At 47.5% G+C, this 18,685-nt stretch overlaps 1 protein-coding gene across 1 annotated transcript in view; it reads left to right on the top strand.

Annotated features, from left to right (window-relative positions):
• The window catches only part of Lgr6 (leucine rich repeat containing G protein-coupled receptor 6), a 118,343-nt gene that overhangs the window by 80,564 nt on the left and 19,094 nt on the right, over positions 1-18,685 (top strand). Inside the window, exons 6-9 of the mRNA XM_055598190.1 lie at positions 1,253-1,324; positions 16,150-16,218; positions 18,254-18,325; positions 18,527-18,598. Coding sequence (XP_055454165.1) covers positions 1,253-1,324; positions 16,150-16,218; positions 18,254-18,325; positions 18,527-18,598 — 285 coding nt within the window. The remainder of the gene's footprint in view (positions 1-1,252; positions 1,325-16,149; positions 16,219-18,253; positions 18,326-18,526; positions 18,599-18,685) is intronic.

The following is an 18,685-nucleotide window of genomic DNA, read 5'->3' as shown; positions in this document are numbered from 1 at the left end:
GTGTGGGTTAAGTCCATAGAAGTAGGTTCTGTCTCATTTTCTGTACCCTGGTAGGGTGGGCGAGAGAGGCAGACTGCTCTGAGGTGCTGGCCAGTCTTGGGGGGGGGCTACCTGGGCTCCTTTCCCTGCCACAGTGTGTTAAGTGTGGGGTTTACTCCCTCCTTCCATGAGTGCCCCGGGGCATCTAGCGCCTCTCACTTGCCATTCTGTGAGTAGCCTGAAACTTTTGTTTTACTTTCTCTTTCACCTGTTTCCTTTGGATGACAGAGCAGGTAATAGAACAAGAATATTTACGTGGTTAGTTCTTACAACTTAAGGCTGTTACTGTTTTTAGAGAGAAATGTTAGATTTTGTTTTCTCTGGAGGAGGACTGCTGAAGAGCTCCACATTGTTTGGCCACAAGGTCTTCAGTGTATCTACAATCGCTTGTGTGCCTGTCCTGACTTTTCACACCTTTCGAGACTTCAGGTAGACTGGAGCTTGATTTGGTTGTTTTTGATCAATTACTGACAGACAGAAGAGAATTTTATTTTACTTTCAGTGAACTATTTACCTTAGGAACCTCTCCCAAACTTCCCTCTTTTCTACTCACAGCTATTCTTGCCGAGGCCTGTGCCCCACTGCACAGTCCATGCACCTGCCCAACGCCCACCTGTACTTGGAATCCCTTCCTTGTGCTCAAGCACACTGCCTGGCAGGGCCCTCTTGAGGACTGCCACTTCTGCTCCACGAGGCCTTGCTTGCTGCCTCAGCCTCACCAACCTCCCGGTTCTCTCAGCATGACCACAGCTCTCTCTAGCTGTAACAACGCTTAGCCCTTAATTATATGTTGTCTGCAGTGGTTGGCTGTTGGCTCCTCTAAGAACGTCTGGCCACTGAGTCAGGCTGGCTGGGACTTACGGAGCAGGGCCAGAGAAGAAACCTCAGATGTGAACCCCTATGACATCAGGTCTCTCTTCCAGGGCTTAGTCAGAGCTTGCTGCAGCCTTTGCCTGGGCTTTCCTCTTCCGAGTTTCTTCACTAGGAAGGCAAAAAGGTCCGTAGCCTGTGGTCAGTCCTGCCTTGGTAACTGTGGCTTCATAAATGGGTCTAGGCCAATTTGCATTGTCCCTGGAGAAAAGGGGTTAGACCGCTAGGGTCATTCCGTTCGTGCTTCTGCCTCTGCTTTGCTGCTCCTGCTGCTGTGCACACTCATCTGGCCCGGCCCTGAGTTTGTGCCCCACATTCTGACGTGTCTCTCCTTCCCACACAGGCATCTTCACAACAACCGCATCCAGCACGTGGGGACCCACAGCTTCGAGGGGCTGCACAATCTGGAGACTCTGTGAGTGGGACATCCTGTTAAGTCCTAGCCTGCTCGATGATGACACCTGTGACTAGAGCCAGAGGCTGGGCTTGGGAAGGGCCAGCAGGATATGATCTGGCCCTTGTCATCCATGAGCCCATCCCGGGATTTTTCTCTGAGATTTCACTCAGTGAGAATTCCTTCCCCCTTCAGGTGGTGGTTCAGGGTAATCCAGGAAGTGGGAATGCAGGGCCCCTGCAGCAGAGATATCAAATAATGCACAGAGATGAAAACAGCTAACAGAATTCAGAGAACTAGGACATGAAGCTTGGAGACTGGAAGGTTTAGGGGTGGGGCTGGGGATGACTTGATAGCAGTTTTGATGTCTGCTTAAGAGTGGCTGCTGACAGAAAGGAGAGGAATAATGTCAGGACCGTTTGCCAGCTGATCTAACTAGCTAAATGATTAATAGGAAAATGGCCCATTCAGCACCACAGCCTGCCCATAAAAAGCACCCAAGCTGTTGACTCTTAAAAAGCTGTATTATTCACACATCATCATCCCGGAATTCAGTTAAGGTCAGAATGCACCCAAGCCTTCCCATCACTTCCTCTGGAGGCCCGCCAGCCCCTGCAGAGTGGGCTGAGTGGGCCCCACTGTGCAAACAATCAGCTGGGCTCTGCAGGAGTGACTGGTCATGCCAGCTGGGGCCTTTAGCTCCTCTGAGGGAACTGGCTGCCACAGCCACCTGGTGCAGGACAGGGAGCTGGGGGCTCTGGGGAAGGATACCACCACAAGTATGAGCCACCAAGGGTGGGGAAAGCCTCATGATATCAGGAGTTGATCACAGTTCTTCTTGAAACTCCTTCTCCAGTTATGAACAAGCCTCCGTTTTCTAGCCACTCCTCCCTCATTTCTTCTGAGGTGAGGGCAGCAGAGGATAAAATTCTGGAAGGTGGGCACTGTGACATTACATGGAAGCGACGTGTTGTGAGAAAAAAAAAAACACTGTGTAAAGTCTACCCCAAGAGGCCTTGGCTACAGAATCTGTGGTTGTGTGGGGAAACACATGAGAGACTTGTCCCTAGGTCATGTCTTATTTCCTGTGGGTATGATTCCTAGGAGCATGGCTGCTCTCTTGTGCTCAGTGCATAGCATAAGAAATGGCAGAGCTGGGTTCAGCTCTCCTAGCATCCAGACTCTTTGACAAACTGTATCCCAAGGAGTGCGATGTGGGGTAGCATGTCCCAGCCTGGACTCACTGGAATCTGTTCCTACTACTCTCTAAGGCTTAGACTGTGTGCTCCTCCTCCATAGCTGTCACTGATGGCTGGACAGTTAGAACAGGCCTTTCTAGTTCTCTAAATCTTCATAAGAGAATGTACCTTTTCAGGAAGGCTGCACAGTTCCTCCCAGGGGGATGGTTTCCTCCTAGGGTGACCTTCTCAAGAGTGCACAGAGCAGATTATAGCGTTAATGAGAAAACAGAGGCCTTAGGAGAGTGCCTGGTTATGCTATTGCCTGGCCAAGTGTGAATTGAGTGATACTGCGTGCTGGATTTCTAGAGAAGCCCAGCTCCTGGTGGTGCTGGGAGCTGCAATTCAACAACAGGGCAGGAGGGAGAGCACAGCCATCCACCCTGGAATGTGGGGTTGTTTAGTTCTGCTGGGAAGTCAGGTGAGGATTGGGGCACAGATACTGAGTGTGGGTTGGCACCTCAAAAAAGCCAACAAGCAGCTGTTTCTTCACTTTTGGGGCACACTGCCTAACTCTTTCTCAATTAGCCACTGTCTTGCTGTGCGGGGCATTTGGCTCAGCTGCTGCTGGCTGAATTATAGAGCAGTTCTGCCGCTAAGTACCCACTGTCTCTTTCATCTGTCTTGGCCTCAACACACCAGGCCCCAGGCTATGCCCATCTTGCAGATGGAAAAGCCCTCCAATCTTTACAGTGTGGAGGCAGAAAAGCCTAGTGGTTAATCCCTTGGCACAAAGCAGCCTGGAGTCCTTCCTGCCAGTTCTACCAGCTGTGTGAGCTCAGCCATTTGCCTGGGAGTCTTAATTTTCTAATCTATAACACAATGTCACAGGGCTGTATAAAGTTGTTTCAGAGACTGGCAGATATATAGGACCCTCCTCCTCTCCTGTTTTCTTCCTCAGTCTGAAGCTTCATCTCTATGACACCCCATTTCCTCCCCACCCTCTAAGAGCAAACCCTTCTTCCAACTTTTGATCTCCAATTAAAAGGGGGGGGAGTGTATTCTTTCTCTTCTGTTCCCCAGAGCATTTTCTTGGGGAGCCTGCAGGGGAAGGCAGATGTGGAGGAGGAGGAGCGGCTGAGAGAATGAAAGGGGAAAGAAATGATAGTCAAGTCTTTTAATTGTTGCATAATTGGCGCACTCAGCAGCCTCGGTTATTACTCGGGAGCTTTCATGTGTACTTCTTGCTGGAAGGGTACTTCTCCCTCGGGCCCTGTAAATCTCTGCCACTTAGACCTCTCTCATCTCTGGCAGCAGAGGGAAGATCAAACCCCCATAGCCCAGGCTGTGGTTTGGCTCAAGCTGTGGTTTGGCTCCTTTGCAGCCTTCTCTTCAAGGGAGAGCAGCCCCCAGCTTTACCACCAGGTGCGGGCACGTACATGCGTGGCCACACAGGCTCCCAAACGAGGCACATGCAGCACACGCAACCCAGCTCACGTCTTCTGCCACCCTCTTTTCACAGAGACCGCCCGCCCTTCTCATATCACAGCGGAGGTGTACCCACCAAATGCACCCGTGTTTGCCAGCTTCGCTCGGGCTCCCAGCAGTGAAGACCAGGCTGCCAGTTCTGGGCCGCAAAAGCTCGTGCTCTCACTTCTGGGAGCCTTGCTTTCTTTGCTTGTACAAGAGGCTACCACAGCCAAACGGCAGCACATGCTTGCAATCCCAGCACTCAGACAGTAAAGGCAGGTAGCTCAAGAGTTCAAGGCTAGCCTGCGCTACATGGGACTCAGTCTCTAACAAAACAAAACAAAACAAAAAAGGGCAAGTAGGTCACACACTACACACTCTGGTCTAAAGAAGCTCTGGGAAGAATCTCAGGTGGAGCTCTGTTATGCCCTCTGCTGCTGGCCAGTTACACAGCTCTTAAGAACAAACCTTGACGCACTCTGGCGAGTCTGGCATTGCCAGAAGGGATGTTTCTCCCGATGTGGTTGTCACCATTTCAACCTTTGCCAAGAAGCCTTAGCCTCAGGCAGACCAGACTTGTTTGGTCCTGCATCCAGAGGCCTTTGATCTCCCATGGTGAGGATGACCACCACTTTAGGGAAACTCCAAAGCAGAGATGCTCTAACCATCCATTCCTAGAGTAGCATGCCCTCTTTCCATGTTATACCATCAAGGACACTAGTGCCTTCAAGTCAGTTCCAGGACTCCGTAGGGGTGTGTGTGTGTGTGTGTGTGTGTGTGTGTGTGTGTGTGTGTGTGTAGTTTTTTTAAAGGTTCAGAAAGATTCTCCATGGAACCAGGCACCAAGGCACCTTGGTCAATCACTGAAATTTCAAGTTTGGGCAAGACAGGTAGCTACACCAGACTGAAACCAACAGCAGTCAAAGTTCCAATTATATACTTAACAAGAATGGGGATAGGACTGGAAACCCCAATTCCATCCTGAAGAGCCCACCTTTACTCCCCATGTCTGGGAACTTGATGCCCGCATCTTAGCAGAGCCCAGAGTGAGGGTGGGTGCAGGTCTCTCTAAAAAAAATGGCACCTCCCTTCACCAAGCCCAGGCAATGATCTCTGGGACTTGTTATGACCTTGTTAAACAAATCCAGCCCAAGTGGAGCCCAGGCTGGCTGGACATCTCCTTCTGGAAGAAATCCTGAGCCTGAGTGAGAACAGAAGCCTCCTGGCTCGGCTCCCTCTTTAATCAGGACCAGCATTCACTATGGGGCTTCGAAGTGAGACGGACAGGGTGGGACTTTATAGAATTCCACCTTAAAGTCCAAAACTGTGGGTTTCCCATCAAGCCTCCTCTACTGACATCTCGCTGATGTTTCCAAAGGACATTTTTACTTCAACAGTAGCTGTGGCTAGAAAATGTACTCCTGTCTCTTGTCATTGAAACCACAAATATCAACAGGTTTCACTCTCAACTAGCTTGGAACTGGCCCTGACAGTGTTTGGCCACTCCTCAGCATTGGGCTGCCCATCAGCCTTTTATCTGCCACAGAACATCAGGTGGATTTCCACCAGGATTCTTCCAGGACTTGGGGCATGCCAGAGAAGATCAAGGATTAGACTTGAATCAGCAGACTTGGATTCAAATCCTGACACCGCCACCAACTTGTGGCATGTTCAAGTCACCTGACCTCTCAAAAGCTTCAGCTGTCACACACAACTAGAAAACAGGACCAACATTTTGCAACTCAGAGGACATTGCAAAGTTCAAATTAACTGAGACGACTCAGCAGTACTTGGAGCACCACAGACTCAGACTCGGCGCTTAGTTGATGCTGGCTTTCCCTTTCCTGCTCACCCCTTAGCATTGGCTGGCATGTGTCTGAAGGTGGCAGGGAGGGTGCTGCCTGGAGGTATCGCTTCACAGGGCTCCTTGCTGTGATTCATCACTCTGTGATGAACCAGAATTCTCAGGCACTCAGGACATGACTACTGTATTAGTTTCCTGTGGCTTCCATGACAAACTGCCACAAACTTGGTGGCTTACCAAAACGGCAATTTACTCTTCCACAGTTCTAGAGGTCAGAAGTTCAAAATCAGGGGGTTGGGCAGGACTGGTTACTTCTGTAGGGCTTGAGGCCATCTATGGTCTCTGCCTTTCTCCTCTCATCTCATGGCTGCCGGCAATCCTTGGCAATCCTTGGCTTAGGGACTCATCCTCCAGTCTCTGCCTCCTCACAAAGCTTTATTTGTGCCTTCTCTTCTAAAAATTCTTATCACTGGATTCAGGACCTGGGCTGATAACCTGGGCTAACATTGGGAGATCATTCACTAGATTCCTTCTGCAATGCTGTCGTACCCAAGGTCTGCTTCATAGGCACCAACAATTAGGACTGAATTGGGCATGTCTTTTGGGAATTATAGTTCAGACAGTATGGGCTCCCTACCAGCAAACTCCGTGACAGAGGGTGGGTAGAGGTCTAAATGAATTTGCTGACCTTTCTCTTTCTTGCTTCTTTCTCTTCTTGCCTTTCTTTCGACAGGATCTTGCTATGTAGCCCAGGCTGGCCTTGAACTTACAGTCATCTACACCAGCCTCCCAAGTGTTAGGATTACAGGTATGTGTCACCATAAACACTTGTTTCTGATCCTTCCTTCCTTATTTTTTTTCCTTGATTTTATTAAATTTCGTGTGTGTGTGTGTGTGTGTGTGTGTGTGCATGCAAACGTGCATGTTCAGGTCAGAAGACAACTTGCAGAAGTAGGAAAACTCTCTCCTTCCACCGTGTGCTTGCTGGGACACAAGATCCATTCATTAAGCTTGGCGGCAGTCATCGTTACCTGCAAGCCGTGCAGCTTGCTCTTTTCTGGGGTTGAATCTCAAGGCAAGTCAGGCATCTTCACCAGCTTCTGTTCTTTTTGTCTCAAGACAGGGTCTATCTGTGTAGTCTAGGCTGACCTCAGACTCCCAGCAGGCCTCTTGCCTCAGTTTCCCCGAGTGCTGGGACTGCAGTTGTGAGCCCAGCTTATCCCTGCTCTATTATTAATTTCTTACATTTAGGAAAATTAGAATTTCTTCTCTTCAATAGCTAGTTCACTGCACCTCTTATTTCTTGCCCCCCCCCCCCTTCCTCACTACCTGTTGTGGAAGACAGGCAGGAACTATGTGTCCTCTTGTTACAAATGGACAACTTGAGGCAGAGAGGGGATGGTTTATTGTAGCTAGCGAAGAGGCAGGATCAGAACTCAGGCTCCTCTGCCCTTGGCCCCATGTCAGTGCCTCAGACCACAAGGGCCTCTTGAGGCAGGGTATCAAGGAACTCCTTGCCCTCACATTCTTAATCATCTTACATTTGTGGGTTTATTAGCTGCAAATTTGTGGGCTTCTGTGGCTTATAGAGGAATTTATTGTTCCATATAAAACTTTTTTTTCTGGCTTCCCCCGCAGAACCACTAATGACTTTTAACAGGCAGAAAATTGAGCTGCCCAGTGAGTTTGTCTTGCATTCTGTGACCATGACGAGTTATTAATAGTTCTTCCCAGCACAACATTCCCTTTCCCATCGTCCTGGCGAATGTGTGTGTGTGTGTGTGGGGGGACGGCGGGTAGCCAAGGTCGTCTGCTGTCACTGCCGCCCCTTCCTCCCTGCTGGCAATAGAGCAAAAACTTCAGCACAGAACTTCCACTCTACCCTTCACTCCCCCAGGAACCCCAGCCAGCTGGTCTGGAATGGAGAAGGAGGGGAGGTTAGGGAGAGGAGGGCTTTACCAGGGATCTTTAACAGATGCCATGGAGAGGAAATGGAGAAGTTGAAGACTGGCCTTTACATATCTGTAGGAAGGAAGAGCTGGAAAGAATCAATTATTCTCACTCCCTTTGCTTTTGTTGCCATGTACTCAATCATCCCACAAATACTAAGTGTCTCTCATGCGCCAGAACCCATTGCAGGCTCTGTGGAAACAGGTAGGCAATCTAAAGGCCTCTAGCCCAGATGTCTTGAGACCCCTTCAGTGTATCACTAATGTACTGCTCACATCCCATTTCTCAAGATCCAAGGCCTTTAATGATATCACACCCAGAGGCTCATTCTATGCAGGCGCTGCACAGAGTCTGGGCTCCCAGATGACCTCCTATCTTTTAATACTGTGCATTTGCTGATAACTCCAGCCCAGACCTCATCCCTGAACTTTACAATTGAGTGTGCCCTAGTCAGTCCTCATAGCCCAGTAGCTACCACACAGGTCCCATGCTCTACCCATGTGCCCCGGATGTGGATCTTGCTTGCTACAGTGTGGACCCTCCGCCTCCACACTCTCTTGAGGTCAGGTGTACTTACTTGGGATCCAGGGTTGTCTCAAGGATCTGATCAAAACCAGAAGACTGAATCCTATTCTGGGTGTCACATCTTCAAAGCGACAAGGGCCTTCCAAGGTGAGAAAGGTGAGGTGTCTACAAAATGTGATTCAAAGAACCAGGGAGAAGCGTTGAGTGTGGTGTTCCCCTTTGTTAGATACACATGGGATTTGTGGACTTCCAGCCAGCAGTAAGAGCCAAGGGAGGTGGAGAGGTGGTGTTTTAGCTCAGGGAGAGGAAGCTTTATTCAGTGTGTCAAATAGCCCCACGGTGGCTGTCTGGATGGCCAGCAAACTCAGTGAGTGCCCCACCACTGGGGACAAAGCAAAAACTGACCCCCATCTGACCGGAATCGTGGAGCTGATTCCTGCCGTGGGGCTATTTAGACTGTTACCTTTCATCTCCTTTCCAAGCCTAGGCTTCTGTGATCCCAGGTGTTTCATTAGGTCAGGGAAACAAGAACTCTCGGTATGGGAGATCAGCTTCTGTTATTAAAACCAGCCTGCTATTGCTTCAGGTATATTCTGAACGTACGCTGAGGAGGAAGAGCGTGTAGGTGGGAGGAGGGTGTGTCTGTATCTTTCAATAGAAACTGATGACAACTCTACTAATTGCCGCAGTTATTAATGGGTGGCCTTTTCTGTAGGATGTTTAGAAGGTAAGACAATGCTATTAGTCATAAAGTGTTGGTTCCTGGCTCTGCAGGCATCTGTACCGAGCACGTGTGGTGAGATTAAAGACAGGTGCTCCATCTGCAGTGGGAAGAGCAGTTAAGACATGCATTCACTGTGTCTGCTCGCCTTCACTGCAGGCCTTGGGAGACAGAGCGGCTCAGAGTTTATAGCCTATCTGAAATTGCTATGCGTTGTGTCTCACACTGTGGAGTCAGGCTCTCCTACATTTCCCCACGTGTCCTTATCTGAGATCTGGCAATAAACATAAATATTAGTCTTGATAATAAAACGTAAGTGGAAACCCAATTAATGTAATTCATCTTTCTTAATTGCTGTGAAAAGTAGACAGAGCAACTTGTATACCTACAGTTGTTGTGTGTGATGAAGAAAGTGTTTGCCCCGTGTGCAGTCAGTGTCTAGCAAAGGAGGACGACTCTAAAGAGATTGGCGTTCTTTGATCAGCTACCCTGTGCCCGTCTCTGGGCCAGGTGGGTAGAACTGTGCTCCGCAGTGGCATTCTCAACTTCAGGTAAAGAAGCGCGCAGAGATGAAGCAACTTGACCAAGGTAACGGTGTTGGTTGATGAAAGCCATACATAACCTACAGACAAACACATGGCCTCCACATAATAACCATTTGTCTGCAGCGTGTTTATGACACCTGAAGGAAATCCTACAGAACCTTCCCCTTCCACATTTCATCTTTCTCCTTCTTTCTGAGCCCTGCTGGTCATCATCTTTCCAGGATCCAATTCTGGATGGTTGACAAAGGGTTTTAAGCCTCTGGCCAAATGGCCTGAGTTCGAGGTCTGCCTCTGAGAATCACAGCAACTTAGCTTTTCTCTCCAAGCCCCAGTTTCCTCATCAATAAAAATAAGAAGTATGCAATCCTACAAGCTGTGTCCACTGACCCACAGCGAGAGATCCCCAGAGACCTCGGGAGCTGGGCACTCTGTGTACCCAGCTGGAAAGGAGAGACTAGAGTTGGAAGTCCTGAACCAGCTTCTGAGATGCTCTGACCAACCACATGGGCTTGCCATCAGTTGGATTGGATTTGGCTGAAAATGACGAAGCAGATGAAAGGGAGCATTAGGCACGGGACAGCTGCAGCCTCCAGACTGAGCTCCACTTGGAAATGGGGATGGTTTTTCTTTAACCTTAGCTTGTCCCCATCTGCTTCTAGCTCCTGCAAGAGGCAAACAGAACACTGAATTCTTGGGCTTCTGGCTGATTCTAGAAACTATTAAAGATAATGGACTAAAAAGCCAGAAACCCATGGATGAATTATCTATCAGAAGCATAGAGCGTCATAAGGACCAGACTAAGCTGTGGTTTCTAAGAGTAGAGTAGATCCCCAAAGGGCTAGGATGCTGCCCTGAAACAGTCAGTCCCAAAGGCTAAAGGGGTATCCATTGTGTGGTCTTGTGCAATGGGCTCAAATGATAATCTTTGACAATGGACATTCACTTATGTAACCCTGTACCTGGACTGCAGGGGAGCCAAAATAGCACCCAGGAGCTCCCTGACCATGGAAGCTCCATCAAGCTTCCTGCTTCATGGAGGTGGGGTGGGGTAGGGGTAGGAATATATATATATATATCCTCACTGTGCTCTTGACCTGCCTGGGCTTCAATCCCAACTATTCCACTACAAGCTGCAGAGCTGTTGCCAAATGACTGTAGTCTCTGTGCTCAGTTTCCTGTCTGTGGCAATAATAGTGCCTACCTTAAAGAAAATGATGGGAATCAGACAGATTAATTTATGCAAACCTCCAAGAAACAAAACCCTTACACAGTAATCACTATTATTACCAAAGCACCATCACCACCAATGAATGTCCTGCACACCGAGGAAGAAAGCGCTGAAAACTGCTGAGAGAGTTAGTGATTCATGCTAACTGTAGGGATGAGGTTGAATCCATGGAAGAAGGTATATTTGAACCCAATTTCAAAGGATGACTAATACTTCAACAGCTGAGGGTGTAGAGCAAGGGCATTCCAGGCAGAAGTGGCCCAGGCAAGACCAAAGAAATATGAAAATACGTGCAAGGTTGAAGTGCAGATGAAGCAAAAGATTGATCAAGGGCACTCTGGCCATTAAGGAATTTGGACCTTGTTTTGTCTTTTTTTCTGAAAGCATTTTTAATGCTTTTCAATGTAGGAGAGTAACAGAGTCAACTTTGCATTTTAAAAAAGTTCCTTCTGGCAGATGTGTGGTAGTTAGGACTGCAGACTCCAGTCTCTAACCACCAGGGTTCAAATCCTGGCTGTGATATTGAATTCGTTAAGATAGGCTAAGTTACTTTAACAAATAGACCAAGATGTGTGTAATGACTCACCCACAGTAGAAAGGTTGGTGTTTGTTTGTTTGTTTGTTTAGATTATGTAGCAGTCCCAGGAGGATATTTCTTTTTGGCATGTGACATTTCCTCCATATGGTGACTCAGAAACCTGAGTTCTTGCCATCCCTGGAGCATTTAGCTGGTGTAAAGGTAGACAGATGGTGGAGGGGGAGAAGCCAGCTATTTTATTCAAGTCATGGATAGAAACAGCAGATACAATTTCTACCTACCTTCTTGGGGGAGAGTATGGTCATGTAGCTACCATTGCAAAAGAGGCTGGGAAATAAACTCTGTCTATATTTTTAGCTGTTCCTTCTGTTTGGCCATCTGATAGCATTTACAGCAGTGGTAGGAATGATCTGTATCTGAGTTTTTACTACAACACTTGAAATGTGGGTACTGAGACTGAGATTAAAATGCTGTGGGTTATTTTTTTTTTAGATTTAAATTTTTATTTATTGCTGTGTGTTGTGTGTGTGTGTGTGTGTGTGTGTGTGTGTGTGTGTGTGTGTGTTAGGTTGGAGGATAACCTGTGGGAGTCTTCTCCTTTCACTGTGTGGGTCCTGGAGCTCAGACTCAGTTTTTTAGGTTTGGTAGCAAGTTTCTTTACTTACTGAGCCACCTCATTAGCTCCCCCCCCCCTTATAAAAACATTCTTCATGTATTTGTGTGTGTGTGTGTGTGTGTGTGTGTGTGTGTGTGTGTGTGTGTTTTCTTTTGAGACAAAGGCTCCTATATATCCAGGCTGGCCTGTATGTATAGCTCAGACTGTCCCCAAACTTGTTTCAGTCCTTCTGCCTCAACCTCCCAAGTGCTAGGATTACAGTCATGCTCCATCATACCCTGTGTCTGCATAACTTTCGCTTCAAGTGGGCGGGCCCTGAGTCTGAGGGAACATGTCCACCCCTTGAGCTCTTATCATTGATCCTGGTCTGACACAACCATGAGATTCTGAACTGGCTCTTAGAGGTGTGGGGACCTTTTTATTTTATTTTTCCCTGTTTCTGATGAACTGAGGGACTCTAGAATCAGATCAGGATGTGTTGGGGATGGTGGAAGTATCAGAAGCTATCTGAAAATGCTGTTTCTTGATAATTAAGTAGCTACACGTGGCTAGTGGCTCTGGTGCTGGAAAGTGTGGTTATTGAGCAAAGGGAGGAGAGATGTGGGCAAATAGGCAGTGATTTCTGCCAGTCACTTGTTAGATACTGATGGTTGAGTGACGGGTGTGTTTTCTTGGTTCCCCCAGTTGAAAAATGTGTTTAGGAAGAGATTCCCCTCTTGTTGGAGGGTGGAGATCATTCATCTGAAGCACCACAGTGAGTGTTCGGCCAGTGTCGGTCCATCTATCCATGGCCTGCAGGCAGGCGCAGTATGTGACAGTTCACGAGGAAGAGCTTCCCTCCCATCTAAATACATCTATTTGCTTCAGTTGAGCTAACCCACTTAATTCTCTCCAAAATATTTATCTCCTCTGAATTAAAGCCTAGTTCAGATGTCCGGTTCCCATAAAGTCCTCCAGATGTGGTCTCTCCAGGTGTGGTCCCTCCAGGTGTACGGCAGTCCTGGGGCTTTGTGTACTCTCCAGGACCTGCAGCAGCAGACTGAGGGAGCTCATCTTGCTGTCTTCCACTCTGCCCAGCAGAGTTCTTCATGTTTTTTGGGACATTTAGCAACATGTGTCTGTTGCGTTGAGTTGAGTTCATCGGGTGCAGACAGAGTTGCAAGGACATGGTTCCTGAACACCTAGACTCCATCCACATGGCAGCAAACAAAGCTAGAGTTTGCCAACTTCACTAAACCTATGTAGACATCCAGATGTGGCCATCTCACTGGTATGGAGTCTGCAGAATTCTTTTGGACATTTGTACAATTTTTCTTCTCCCACATTTCTCTATAAAAATAGCCTTCTAGTTCACATGCCTTTTCCCACATGTCTTTTCCCACTGTCTGTCTACTCCTGGCAAAGTTCCTGACCAAAAACTGCCAAGGAGAACTGGAACCACTCAACTTGGCAGCCTGGAGGTGGGTCCAAAGAACTATGTAAGTGCTCCATGAGAGCAAAGCCACCCGGGACACACCCCATGTGGCTCAGGGTAACCCTAACATTGTCACTCCAGACTAGCTTGTGTCATTTTGACATCCACCTAGAAAATGTCAAGCATATGCCTCTAAATACCCTGAATTCTGATGAATTCATTGATTTTTTTTAAAAAATAATACGCTTGTTTAGAGCTTTTCAATTACTCATTCAACGCATACTTGTTGAGGTCCTGCTCTGTGTCAGATATTGTTCTGGTGTTTAAAATTTGAAACAGACAGAATTCTTGCATTTAAGGAGCTTTTGTTCTGGTTGGGTAGGAAGAAAATAAATGTCATGTGCCAATAAGTTCCACGAAGGCAAAGAAAGCAGGAAGTCTCTTCTGTCATAAAAATCATTCCAAAATGTAGCGACCTAAAATAACACCTTATTATTCCTCATGAGTTCATGGTTTGGCTTGGATCCCTGGGCTCATTCAGGAGGCTGTCGTCACTGGAGACTCAGAGAGGGCAAAAGGGTCTCCCACAGCCTCGCTCACTAATCGGAAGCCTCACCGCTGGCTGTCAGTGCATCCACGTAGTTCGCAGCTCGTGACAGTTTAGCTTCCTTACATGGTACTGTGAGGATTCCTAGGTTGTGAAGGCAAAGGCTACCAGGCTCTTATAACCTAGGACCAGGTCACGCTGTATTATTTCTCTCTTGTTTTGGTCACTGCCATTGACAATGCCAGGGAAGTCTTCGGAGTGATGTGTCTTTGTTCCTTATAAAAAATGTAATTTTCTATGGGCAAGAATCAAAAATTCCTAAAGGAACTGAACCATGTTAAAAGGGGACACTTGGTTTTGAAACACTGAGATGTGACGATGAACCAATTATGCGATGCCACATTGTGATAAGAGAAACTGGGAAGGGTTAGAGGTGAGTTGTAATGTAGTACAAAGCCAGAATGAGTGACTGTGTTGTTTGAATTACGTTGCTCAGAAAAGGCTTCTCTGAGCAAAGTGTCAGACTTACTAAAGGATGGAGCAGAGCAGAAAGCGTTTTCTGGTATAATCACCCAAGATCGACAGGGCAGTCTGAGGGTAATGGGTAATTAGTATGTGTACAGAGGGGGACAATTATCTAGCTCACTGACTGCCAGACACTTGTCACTGCTCCTCTGGCCTCCTAGACTGAGCTCCTGGCTCTACCTGTGGCCTATTAAGCGTAATGACCCTCTGTGCAGAAGAGCCTGTCATTATCTCTATGTTGACATGGTATTATCCACAAAACTCTGCCAAGCTACTTTGCAATTAAAAGACCTCCACATAGTCCCCCTCTGTGGCCTTGGACTAAAAGGCTGAAAAGATGGAGTTAGGAGCCTGCCTGCAAGGGTCAAGAGACATCCCTGGAACTGACACCACCATATACTTCCAAAGATGGGGACTGTGTACCCCACAAACAGGATTTTAGAGACATTAAGAACTCCCCACCAACACGTCAGCACATTATATGTAGGCTAATTTGTTGGCTACTGAGTACGAAAACGGAAGTTAATGTTTTGAAAGTTGCTGTCTCTGCTGAAGTTGGTTGCAGCCCCGACAGAGAGGGAATCCTCTCCCACAAGGAGGAATATCTTTGTGAAAGTCCCGTAAGCCTCTTCCCAGGAAGCAATGAAGAGCATTGTAAAGCGGATGGCCACACAAGCTGGCAAGGAGATAGTCACCCCTTTTCGCTGCTCCTCTCAAGCACCCCCTCTTTTTGCAGGTGACACCTGCCTTTGTCTACTTGTCAAGAGCAGTTGGGAGTATTTTCTGATGAAAATAAAATTAGCCGTCAGCCTGCCCCAGCTCTCCTCCCTTTACCTTGTCACTGTGGCCTAAAGGCACAAACCAGAATGTCCCTTGAAGGAGTGGGAAAGATGAAGCCTCGACCGCTTACCGATCAGTCAGTATTGACTTCTTTGCCTAAGAGAATGCTATTATGGATATCGTTATACAAATATCTCACACACAGGTATGGACTTTTCTGTAGGAGAACGGACATAAGAGAGCTGAGTATATAAATTTCAATTTGAAAAAAACCAATAAACTGTTAAAAAGTTGTTCACATTTAGTTTATTAGAAAGCTTGCTTTCTCTCCTTCTGGCCAATTTGGCTTACTGCTCCTCTAAAAACTGTCTTTCACTCTTTTCTGATTATGCATTCAATAAGAAAAATGGAAAACACAGAGAAAGTAAAGAGTAAGTCCCATGCCACCATCCCATCCAAAGGAAAAAGTCAACCCAGTGTATTGACACACAACCCTAACCCCAACACTTGGGAGTCTAGGGCTGAGGATCAAAAACTCAAGGACACCTGAGATACGCAGGGAGATTTTGTCTCAACAACAAAACCGCACAGGCTGTAGCTAATGTAGCTGTAATCTGAAGAACTTTCTGGAATTACTAGAGCTAGTAACACATTAAAGATCACTTCTCTATCTCTCTTCTTCCATCCCATGAATCCAAAGACCCAAAATAGACTTTACTGAGCTTTGTAGAGATTATTCTGAGGTAGATCCAGATATGTACACCCCTAAAATAAATTCCCATTCAAAACAGTTCTGCTGCCAGGAAAGCTCCAAGCCCGAGGATTTGTGGAGTAGGAATGGAGTCCAAACATTCAGAAAATGTGTTTTCAGATCTTGGCAGCTGGATCCAACAGATTGGAAAACCCATCTCCTGGGCCAACCCTACAGCCAAGTTTCCATGTCTCGGGGACCCTGACACGCCCCGTTAAGCTCTGAGCTAATGACTGCTCTGCTTTTCATTCCAGAGACCTGAACTATAATGAGCTGCAGGAGTTCCCCGTGGCCATCCGGACCCTGGGCAGGCTGCAGGAACTGTAAGATCTTCTGCTGGTGTCTTCGGGTTCTTCTCCCAGGGGCAGAGGCCAGCTCATTCAACAAATCACCTCCCATAGTCCTTGTGACTGATCCTTGTAAAAGCTGTGGTTGGAAACACTCCATACCCCCAGAGCATCAGTAGTCAGAGCACTTGGTAGCTTGGCTTTGAACACTTCTGGGGGGTGTATCATCATTGTAAATGGTTCTGGGCCCATCAAGCCTGGGAACATACATGGAAGAAACCACCTCTTGCAGCCTAGGCTTGGCATTGTGCTGTCTGTCTAAAGAAGAATGAGAAGAACTGGAGGCTGTTTTATAGGCCCACTCTTTAGTAGCAGCCCTAAATGGTTTGAGAAATCATCCATGGAGCCCCATGGCCATTTATTATGTGATCGGTGTGTGCATGTGTTCATTATGCCTGTGTTGGTGCGGGAATGCACATGCCCAGCACATATGTGGAGGTCGGAGAACAACTTTATGGAGCTCGTTTCTCCTGTGTTTATGTAGGTTCCAGGTATTGACGTCAGGTTGCCTGCTGAGCGCATCACTTCCAGCCATGTATTATCCTATTTGAATATTCACTAGCTTGGGTGCTGTGCTTAGTGTTAATACAAACCACGGGCAAGGCAGACATGACATCCTCTAAAAAAGGATCCTTTACCTCATCCACAACACAAAGGAACATTTGTGAAACAGGAACAAGACAAAGCGACATAAATCCAGCCTTACATTGTGATATCGTATATTGGCTAAAATAGCCACAGGAATTCAGAGTGACAGCTTACCATGGACTAAGGTCTCCTGAGCCTGGTCCCAAAGGATGAATGAGATTTGGGTAACAATGATGGTAGAAGAGGACAGATGTTTTAGTCAGTGGAACAGTATGAACATAGACCTGACAGGAAGTGGCTAACGTAGAGGATGACCAGAAAAGGAACACCAGCCTTGATAGGGGTATACAGAGATTTAATATACAGCAAGACTAGAATCCAATTAAGAAGACATGGAGGTTCATGAATTTTTCTGGAGGAAAAGGATACACATTTAGGTATCCTTCCATCCACCCATCCACCCATCCACCCATCCACCCACCACCCATCATCTACTGAGAAAAAGCTGCTTGAGGACAGGGCTTCTATCATTGAAGTCTCTCAACCTCTGAGAACTTGATGTAGCCCAAGATCCAAAAAGAGCTCCTCAAACAAACATGATGGCTAGAAGGAATGAAGAAAGTGCCAAACAAGCTTTGGTGGGTAGCGTTGGCCAGAGATATCTGTGGGTGAACAGATATTGAGCGGAAGTGAAAGGAATCATGGGACGACAGGACATGGAGAGAAGTGCACAGATACTAGGGCACATGAAGCCAGAGACTTGCTGTTGGAGGGGGTGCTGAGAGCCCTGCTGAGACTGGGCTGTGTGATTTTTCAGCCCAGCACAAACTTCCCAGCAGCACAAACACATTGTCCGTGGCTTCCTGACCCCAGACACTCAGTGGGGTACTTCATTGCTCACCACCCATAGATGCAACCTATGGTCATGGAACACCTGACTCTGCCCTTTATCCCCTCTGTTGCTTCTATGTTTCTTCACTTCAGGAGCAGCCTCCCTTACCCAGGATCCCCTGGGAGTGCTTTCCTTTCTGTACCCACCTTTTCCTTCCATACACCCATGGCTTCCATTTTGGGGGCCAACTATGGCTCTTCACACAAATGACCAAAGAGTGGATTCCTTCCTTAAGACCTGGACTCAGCTATTCACTCTGGAGTTATTCTTACAGGCTTTCTGAAGCCCAACCCCTGGAAACTGTCCTGCTTTTCTCTTAATAAGTACGTGTGTACCCACCCAGATACCCACACACCAGGAAAGGCTGAATATGTTGTTGAACAGACAAAAATGCACAGGCAGGATTGAAGGCTGAGGTTCTTTTGATTTCAGGACCCGTCTAGTCAGCTGTCAGAAAGCTCTAAGAGCTACATGCCCTTCCTCTCCTCACCTCTCTTCAAATCCTCACCATTCCTGGGTGCTGTCTTCCAGGGGTTTCCACAACAACAACATCAAGGCTATCCCAGAGAAGGCCTTCATGGGCAACCCTCTTCTGCAGACAATGTGAGTACTGCTCCTGCTCCTGGTCTGTGTGTTTTTGGAGGATGGAGGTTGTGGGGGTGAATAGAAGGGATGGCCGCTAGAAAGAGCCAAGAAGGCAAGAAGGCAGGAATGTGGGAGAGCTGTTGAGTGTCCGCCCAGAATCATAGGGACCTGAAAAAAACAGTGAGCATCTGAACTAGGGCTCGGGTCTTTTTCTTCCAGACACTTTTATGACAACCCAATCCAGTTTGTGGGAAGGTCGGCGTTCCAGTACCTGTCTAAACTGCATACGCTGTAAGTGAGCACCAGAGGCTGCCGCTGGGTGCTGCAGTCCAGACTTCTCCCCTGTTCCCTCCTGCTTGCTCTCTCCTGCCCTCTGCC

The sequence above is a fragment of the Psammomys obesus genome, unplaced genomic scaffold (genome assembly GCF_907164565.1).
Source record: "Psammomys obesus unplaced genomic scaffold, mPsaObe1.curated_primary_1811, whole genome shotgun sequence".
NCBI classification, from domain to species: Eukaryota; Metazoa; Chordata; class Mammalia; order Rodentia; family Muridae; genus Psammomys; species Psammomys obesus.
The sequence above is the reverse complement of the archived record's forward strand: the minus strand, read 5'-3'. Positions and strand labels throughout refer to the sequence as shown.